This window comes from Carassius auratus, unplaced genomic scaffold, assembly GCF_003368295.1.
Source record: "Carassius auratus strain Wakin unplaced genomic scaffold, ASM336829v1 scaf_tig00042726, whole genome shotgun sequence".
Classification (NCBI taxonomy): Eukaryota; Metazoa; Chordata; class Actinopteri; order Cypriniformes; family Cyprinidae; genus Carassius; species Carassius auratus.
Genome location: NW_020526730.1, coordinates 89421 through 98756, shown reverse-complemented (window position 1 = coordinate 98756; position 9336 = coordinate 89421). Strand labels below are relative to the sequence as shown.

Below are 9336 nucleotides of genomic sequence, written 5' to 3'. Positions count from 1 at the left end.
TATAGCACCTTTCAAAATATATCTAAGTATAAAACCTATAAAACGTACATTTAATCTCTAAAAAGCTAAACTTTTACAATATTAGAATAATGTTAATAATAATAATAACAACAACACTTTATTTGCCTCTAAAACAATTTATTTGTCTAATCTTTTTTTAAATTTTTTTTATGGAAATCACTTTGTGACACTTTCTCTTAAAATCAATAGAAGACTACAGTTTGTCTCCATACAGAGAAAACACACAAGTGTGTGTAGGTGTATTTTAGTTAACAGCCACTATAAATGTGTGTATGTGTTGTATTTGCACCAGAGACTCAGACAAAGACCAAAATGTTTTCAAATAATATATTATTGCTCATTGCCAGAATGAATCCCATACAATAAATTAAAGCGAAAATGCATGAAACTTTAAATAGACCATTTAAGTTGAAGTACATTTATTTTACATATACATGTACTGTAAATCTGTCTAGATTTACAGCTTAATACATAGTGCTGCTGGATGCAGCTTGTCTGTCTGTAGGTAGCCAGCCGTTCTGAGCATGCTCAGTGCACAGTAGTAGATCTGAGAGAACCTCAGCTCGAACATACACTTCATATTTCCACTCTTTTATCACACATAACACTGAATAGTGAAATTACTGAATGCAACTGCCCTTATTTACTCAATTCATAGCTAAATAGAACAATGGGCAATGACAGAATAATAAACATCACACAGGAATTACATCTTCTCAGAGTTGGGCATACATACAGTCCCTCCTCGAAAGCCACTGTTAAGTGTGACTGCCCTAATTTGCATCAAAACCAGCATAAACACACTCATCTGATTCATTCCTTCATGTTTAGTGTCTTGATGTGGTCATGCTAGATGGATATCCTCCATCGTGCTCCTTCATTTTGAGATGACATGCAAGAAAAAGGTCACTCTGTGAGGTCTTTGGTGTGAGTGCATGTCATAGTCTACAAGCTCCTTAAAATCTCTTGTAGTCCAGCAGCATACCAGAGAATTGGCATTTCGCGTCTTTAGTGTATCCTTGTACACATAAACTACATCTTTTCAACCCTAGTTTGAAAAGGGTCTCTCTTAGATGCAAAGCTCTTTAACAACAGAACTCTGTAATAAATAAACAGCTTTTCCTGGAGTTAGATTGTCATCTTTGTCAGGATACCTCGACGACCTCCATGCTGCCAGAGAAACTGGACTGCTTGCCCAGCTTCCCAATTTCCTCGCCGCTTTGAGTTGTGTTAATAATCTCTTCGAACTCCATCTGGCAGCTGCGGCGCTTGTACTTCGTGTCCACTTGTGATACACTGCACACTACTGCTTTCCCGTCCTCGAGCCAACGGTGTCTTTGAAAGTCCAGCGGCTCTGGCGTTTTGTCCCTGGGTTTGGAGTTGCCAGCTTGGCCACTGCAACTGTAAGCCGTGCAGGCAGGACCGCTGCCAAAGTGCACGGAGCTCCCCGTTCCAGATGGTGTCAAATTAGTGCCCAAGAACCAAGGGCAGTCACCCGTGGGTGTGATTGGGGTGGTGGCTTCATTCGAGCCTCTATGCATGGTCCAAGAAGCAGATGTACCCAGCGGCAAGCTGAGGATAGAAGGCACCTCCAAGTTGGTCTTGCAAATGGGATCCTGGGGTCTTGGCCCACAGTTGCCCTGCTTCAGTTGGAGGGAAAGAGTTAACCTCTCCAAGCCACCATTTTCCCACCTCTCACTTCGCTGGCTCGTCCTGGACTTGCTAGTCATATCAGTACACTGTGACTCCGTAGGGCTAGGGCGGTTCATCGTTGAAGGGTACTTGCATACCCCGTTGCTATTCTTTAGACTGTCAAGCCTGCAGAGTTTGGGCATATTTTCCAAATCCGATGAGGAGTTGGGAGAAGACTGCTGGTTTTGGTTCGAGGAGTAGACAGACTTGATGTCAAGGGAGAAGGAGCACTTGAGCCGTTTGGTTTGAAGGATTTGGTCGGTGGACAGGTGAAGGGAGCTTAGGTCTTTCTGCAGCGAGGTAGGTGATGGAGGCTTTAGGGTGATCTCTGAAGCTTGTGGAGTCCGCTGGTCGCAGCGATCGCTCTCCATCTTTCGGACCTCTGCCACCTCTTTACTCGGCTTCCCTGCTAACCTCATAGGGTCACAGGGTAGACCCTTCATCTGCAAGCCTCTCTCGAACTCCAGCAGCTGACCCAAGAAATTGAAGTTTGGAGATATTGATGGCCGACGGTCCTTCACAAACCTACAAGATGTTAGATATGAACAAATTCAATTGGATGCCAAAATTCATAGAACTTGGTCTAGGCTTGGTCTGTCAGTCCATAGAGCATCTGAACATCCAAAGAGCTGCAGTTACCTGTAGGCATCATCTGAAGACAGGCACATAGTTTTCATGATGTAGGCAATGGCAATGGTTGCTGAGCGGGATATGCCAGCCAAGCAGTGGACGATGACTCTGCAGTTTGCCACCTTGGCTTTGTCTGTGGACAGAGAGAATAGCAAACCAGTCAAAAGCAGTTCCACTGTTAAACTGCACACCAAGCATGAGGTCATCTCACTCGCCCACCTCGAACGCTGACATCACTCATACCTCCCTCAAAAGCTGGTGCACATATGGCTCAGGTTAACCAAGCTCCTAAACTCACAGGTTTCTACCGTCTTACAAGCTTGCTTCTAGAATAGTCCACTGTCCATTCAGCAAACCACAAAGTCTGATGTTCTTACCTATGAACTCGTTGGTTTTTTCCAGCCAAGGAAGCAGCTTCTCGCAGTAGCTGTCGTTGATGGGAATGCGCATGAAGTGGTTGTCGCTGATGAAGTCAGGTTTGGGGCAGGTGTTGCTGGCATTGAGAACATACGTGATTCCATTCTGAGTCATCAGTTCCTGTGAAAAGATGGAAGTTTTTGAAGAAATTCGTACAAACAGACCACTCCCAAAGAAGATAGAACTGGGTTTTGGGGGGGGGGGGGGGGGGGGGTCAAAAATTTTCCTTGATCAGATTCCGACTGTATCAGTTAGTCTGTCACGCATGCTTAAGCTATTGTAAATGAGAAATATGTAGAGAGATAATCTGTCAAAAAAAAAAAAGTAATAAAAAAATGCTTTGATGGTGAGTCTCATGTCAACTTGACAGGGCTAACATTTAAGTCAACCCAACATCAACGAAAGTATTTCCCTGGAATGCATTCAGCTGCCTGTTATCTAAGTAAGTGATGAGATACACTACAATTCAGTTGTTCCAAGCGATGCACAAACACCCTCCAGGTAAAAGAAAACTATTTCTGGTTATCTGATCATGCCTCATGAATATGTTATGTCTTCACCTCGGGAATTATTGAGTGCTAGAAACTGAAAGAATTTATTTGATGTGACGATATTCAAGGGGTCTGTATGCAATAATTATACAACTTATATTTTTATATTTTATTTTAATTCTTGAGGTCCACCAACCTTGTTGAGGACGTCTCTCTGGGAGCCCAAGTACAGGTGGGGCAGGATGCGGGTGAGGCCGATGTTGGCCACGGGTAAACAGGGTTGAGACAGGCTGAGAGGCAGAAGAGTGGCTGGTTTACTCTCACACAGCTCAGGAAAACAGGAAGAGAAAGCTGCAAAGCCACCTGAAAGCGTACAGAGCAGAAGAGAACTGTTTTAGGATGAATATGTTCGGATATGATTCACGCAGAGACCATAAAATATCGTGTGTACGCACATTGTTCCTACAAACTAAATTACTCACAGTAAGAATGGAATAATTGTAACAATGAAGGGGGTTTCCAAACATCCTAACCGACTGAATTACACATGAACCCCAAACACTAACTCCACAGGGGCCAAGAAGCCCTTCCGCCACAGCAGAAACATCCTGTCGTTTCAATTCTTGCACCAGAATATTATCCAGTACACTTAGTGTACAGTGGATGAGCCTCCGCCAGGATGAAGAAATCTTTTGTGGTATTGTTTTTACACTCTCTGAACCCATGTTTGGTCTTTTTCACCCAAGCAAGCCAGTTTGCAGTGTTGGGGAGCAACACTGCAATCAAATGTAATCAGATAACTTTAAAATAAAAAAATAACTAGTTGTACATCACAAGCAGGGTAAACCTATTACATTTCCAAACCAACACTATAGCATGAGCTGGCGCATCGGTCGACACTACTGCTGGATTGCAAGAGTGGCTAAGCTCCTCTTTGAAAAGGAAATGAGAAAAGCAATGGTCTGCATGTGTCTGGTTCTCCGGTCTCCTGCTTCCTGCATGATCTCATCTTCTCTCCCTGTGACCAGCATCACACAGCGGGAACACTGACACCCAACCAGAGCGCTCACCCAACCCACGGTCTCACACACTTTCATGGTCAATGATTCCAGCTTCTAAAGGCCCCTTCACACCGAGGACCACGAATATAATGATATACATAAGACATAGTTTTAAAGGATAGTGAGTCTGCTGTATAACGATCATGGCACAGAGGAATGATATTGTTAAAGCTACTTTCAGAAAGATTTTATGCACAATAAAAACACTGACAACCAATCAGAAACCATCCTGATTTAAAGAGCTCAAGCACTCAAAGCAGCAGATGACAAAACTGCTGCTTAAGCTTATAATACAAAGAACGCCATTGTGCATTGCTGTGGACACTGATATAGTTGTGTTCTTGGTGCGAACGGGACTTTAGTCTGAGTCTAGTAGAGAAATTTAAGCGTTTTATTGCTAATGACCCCCAAAAAGCAATATTATGGAGTTTTGGATGTTAAATGCCAGTGCGCTAAAATTAAAAAAAAAAGAAAAAAAAAAAAGAATAATAAATCATTTAAATTAAATTTTTGTATAACACTTTTAAATATATTCTACACAATAAATATAATTCCAAAGCACACTGACACAAAGTTTTACACATCTATACAAATTGTTTTGCATAAAAGTATAAAAAAAAAAAAAAAAAAATGTGACTTTCTTAACACTTACCCACCCATTTACTGGCCTCAGTATTATTTATGTATTATTTTGTATGTTTGGACCATGCACACTATTTTAACATTACTATTTTCTATGCAATGCATTGTTCCAGATTTTGCCAGTGGCTTAATTCAATCTGCAACTGTTCTGGGATCCCTAATGAAGAAGAAAGGAACCGCTGATTTGGAATCAGTCCTCGCTCATCTAAACATCTGAGACATGACACCTCAGACGGGGCAATGACATCATCACTCTGAATTAGTGTTACAGGAACATGCAAGCTGGAAACTGTTACGAAACAGGGAGAAATTGAGAAACAAAATAGCTACAGAAGAAGCAAAACATTTGTAAACAGGCAGTAAAAGCAGATGAGCTCATCTGCATGAAGTAATGCATGTGACTGGAGAAGGCAATTATTCATCCTTCATCCGATTCAACATTTACTAACCCAGTTCACAGCAGAGAAAGAGTTCTGACCTTTCAGTGTGATGATCACATGACATCACTCGGCAAGGCCATTCGATACGTAATGCGAGTCAAACCAAACAAACCTGTTTAAAATACCTTTTTGAGTGAGTCACAAATGACATCATTGCCCACTCTTGTCACGGAAAGAAGTGTCAGTGTTACTCGATTCACACCGGTGTAACCCCAGGCCACTGACTTCATGCCAAGAGTTCACCAAACTACCAGGAAGCTGTTTCAAACCACTCACTCGGTCAGTTTTGACTTCATAAAAACGCAAGCTAAATATTCAAATCAGCTGCATGCTTTGTTTTAAAGCAGCGCCTGGCCCTTTAAGGCCCAGCTCAAGGGCTGTCTGTTTCCAGCTATTAAAAGCCGCCGCCAAGCAGGATGACATCATCGCTCAGCACGCGGGTGGCCAACGAGCCGTCTCTGCTCACATATGCACCCCAGAGGTTTTGACTTGCACCCGGTGCTCGGACATGCTCTGACACGAGGTTTTAACATCCCACGACTGAGTAGCCTGTTTTATGACATCACAAGCCAAAGTGAAATCAGTCTCTGGGCCGTGCAGAAGAAGAAAAGCATGACAGAGAAATAGGAGGCGAGCAGACGTTGCATTGACTGAATTAGTGCAGACCTGGTTAGCTGACATTCCACAGGCATGATGTCAGCGTGTCCTACTGCGGACAGACAGCCGGAGCCAATCCGCTCTGAGGGATGCATGACATGTGGCTCGCAGAGATAAAAATGACTTCATTATTGATTTTAGTGTAGGTTTAACACACATTCTGTGTTCCAAGCAACCACCGTGTTTTGCATGAATTGCAAAACTTTCAGAAAGTGCATGCATTGAAAAATCTGATTTGGGTGTTAGTGCAATACATGCAGTCACATTTAAACTGCAAAAAATTAATAATAAAATACAGAAATAAATACACAAATACATTCATAAATTATAACCAATATAGAATTATAGAATTATAGACAAAAATAAAATAACATATATATATATTTAAAGTTTAATAATCTTGGTTTTGCATATATGAATAATGCAGTATATACATTTACCAATATTTATGTCATTTTCCAGTGTGTTTTTTTTTTATATTTTAAATGTTACATTTACTTGAGAAGCAAAACGACTGCAGAAGTCTTGTTTACTGAGAAACGGATCAAAATTAAGTCAGTTCAGGAACAAATGAACAGTTAAAACAAGACCAAATATACGAAAGTGGCGGTCAGAAAAAAAAAATCTCTTTTGGCAGATATTTGTTCTTGTTTTAAGCATAAACTCGCTTCATTTTGATCCGTTTCTAAGAAAACAGGACTTCTTAAGTCACCGTGCATCTCCATTAAATGAATTTTGATTTAATAATGCTTAGTTTTTTGTACTAAAAACAAGACAAACACTGAAAAAGAACAGCAGTGAGCCTCAAGTGACTTAGTGGCAAGATCCACAACAATGTGATTTGGTTTTCCTGAACATCTGGTTTTGAAATAATACAGCTTCTGAATTAAGAGTTAGGAAAAAAGCAGCGTAGATCCCCTCTCTGGTGAGCAGAGAGATCTCAATGATATCAGTCCCCAAAAATATCCTGAGCGCTCCACATGGTGCGCAGGAGTTACACTTACAGGCTGGAGTATAACAATCCCCACTTCCAGAGTTTATACTGGCGTGATCCTAATATAGTTGTCTAATAAACCTGGCTTTTTTTCTCCCTTTTGTAAGTTGCTTTGGATAAATGCATTTTGTTTTGTGCAGATTATATTTTTTTATAGAAACAAAAGCAGAGTTGCATCTGCACTTTTTGAAATTAAATCATAAATGAACAATGTGTATTATGTGAGTGTGTGAGGACTAAAGACAGATCTGTAGTATTTAGGACTTTGCTTAGCTGGAGCTTAACAAGACTGCTATATTTGTCAAAGAGGACATGATACTCCAGCAAGTTCAGGCACATTCAGATTGATGGAATGACACAATGTCATATTTCAGATCTCACAATACTGATGTTCTGCTGTTGATGTCAGCGCACCATACATCGAAGGCAGTTAAAATCTGCATAAAAACAGTGTTGCAAATCTCCACCTGAACTTTTGTCCTGCAATGTCCCTAAATCAGATATGTGAGAGAAGATGCTGCACTGAAACAGATGGCATTACCTCATCATTTGGGACAAGGTCCTTAAATATCAGACATGTAAGACCTTTTTCAGGTTTCATTTGAAATATTTATCAATATTTATCAATATTGAAAACTCAAATACTATTCATAAAACATTGAAGACAGTTTCTATTTCCTCAGTAAACAAACAAACCCGTTTTATAACGTACTTAAAAAAACACGTTTTTATTGTTCATTTTAAATAATATTCCATTTAAGTATAATACTTATTTGACTTGAAGTATATCAAATTAAACTAAACTTTTAATTATATATATATATATATATAATTAATATTAATTTAAATGATTATATATGAATTATATATATAATTGAATATGAATATGAATTATATATATATTATATATATATATATATATATATTATATATATATATAATTGAATATGAATTATATATGAATTATATATATATATATATAATAATTAATATATAATTTAAATGATAATCTTGTTTGCCTTCACTTTCACTTTGCTCATAATAAACAATGCATTCGATCTTTTGTTAATTCAAATTAAGTCAAAGATTGAAACTCACGATATCAGGTAACTAAAAATCGACTGCACCCCCCGAAGCAACTTGTCATCAATGTCCAAACATAAGAAGCAGGTCAGAGAGATGCAATAACACAGAGTGAAAGAGACATACACTTGCATATATGCATACATACTGTAAAGCAGTGATGCACCCAGCCTGATACACTTCCCCTAACAGAGTGGCAAGGTATAAAAATAATAATAATAATAAAAAAATGAAATGGAAATAAATCACGCAAGTGCATGCAAAATCGCTCCGTGTATCTAAATCCCCCACGCGCACGCTCAGTGTCCAGCTCACCTCTCAGATCTCGCCCTTCCTTGATGCGCCTCACGCGCATCTTCAGCCTCATCTCGCTCTCGTGCATGTCTGTCCACAGCGGAGGAGGGATCACCAGGTCAACGCGCAGAAGACCTCCACAGTCCCCTCGGAGCTCAGACGAGCGCTGGACACGGATCACAGGAGGAGATGTTTCATCTGGCGCGTCTCTTCGCTTCTGACTCTGGCTCTGCGCGCTCCTGCTCTCTATTGTTGAGCCTCCTCCCTCTCTCTCGCGCGCGCGCGCTCCCTCCCGTCTGTGAATGAGCGAGCGCACTGGCTGTGCTCTACTGGGGCCTGTGTTCAGTAATAGCTCATGTGTAAGGCATGCAACCACATTCCTGACTCATCACACAAACTATGCGGTCACCGATGGGGAAGAGCGTCTCGGTGCGCGGTGCGCAGTGTGTGTGTTTGCAATCAACAAACAAGCCCTAGTTGCTTTCGAGTGACCCCTCTGCTTACTATACAGTCATCGCTGTTACTTATGTAGCTCATCATCACGTGCATGATCTGTGTCCTGTCACTGGGAAGTCCGTGTTGACTGCGCTTCAACAGAAGAACAGTTTGTCCTGGAATCAATCGGCGTCAATCACGAATGACGTCATCCATCAATCATTAGCCGTTAATCATGTGAAATCATATCATGATGATATAGATGGAGCCAATCCAATATATGTGACCCTGGACCACAAAACCAGTCATAAGGGTCAAAAAAAAAAAAAAAAAAAAAAAAAACGAAATATTGAGAAAATCGCCTTGAATGTTATCCTAATGAAGACCTTAGCAATGCATATTATTAATAAAAAATAAAGCTTTGATATATTTATGGTAGGACATAAAAAAAAAAAAAAAAAAAAATCGGAACATGATCT

At 40.3% G+C, this 9336-nt stretch overlaps 1 protein-coding gene across 1 annotated transcript; it reads right to left on the bottom strand.

Annotated features, from left to right (window-relative positions):
• Positions 1-334: 334 nt before the first annotated feature.
• LOC113086109 (dual specificity protein phosphatase 8-like) lies at positions 335-8742 on the bottom strand. Its single transcript, XM_026255322.1, has 5 exons — positions 8444-8742; positions 3448-3614; positions 2721-2880; positions 2353-2476; positions 335-2238 (listed from the first exon to the last, which is right to left on the bottom strand). The coding sequence occupies exons 1-5, from the start codon at positions 8508-8510 to the stop codon at positions 1167-1169; spliced, it is 1590 nt and encodes a 529-aa protein (XP_026111107.1). The 5' UTR covers positions 8511-8742; the 3' UTR covers positions 335-1166.
• Positions 8743-9336: the final 594 nt, after the last annotated feature.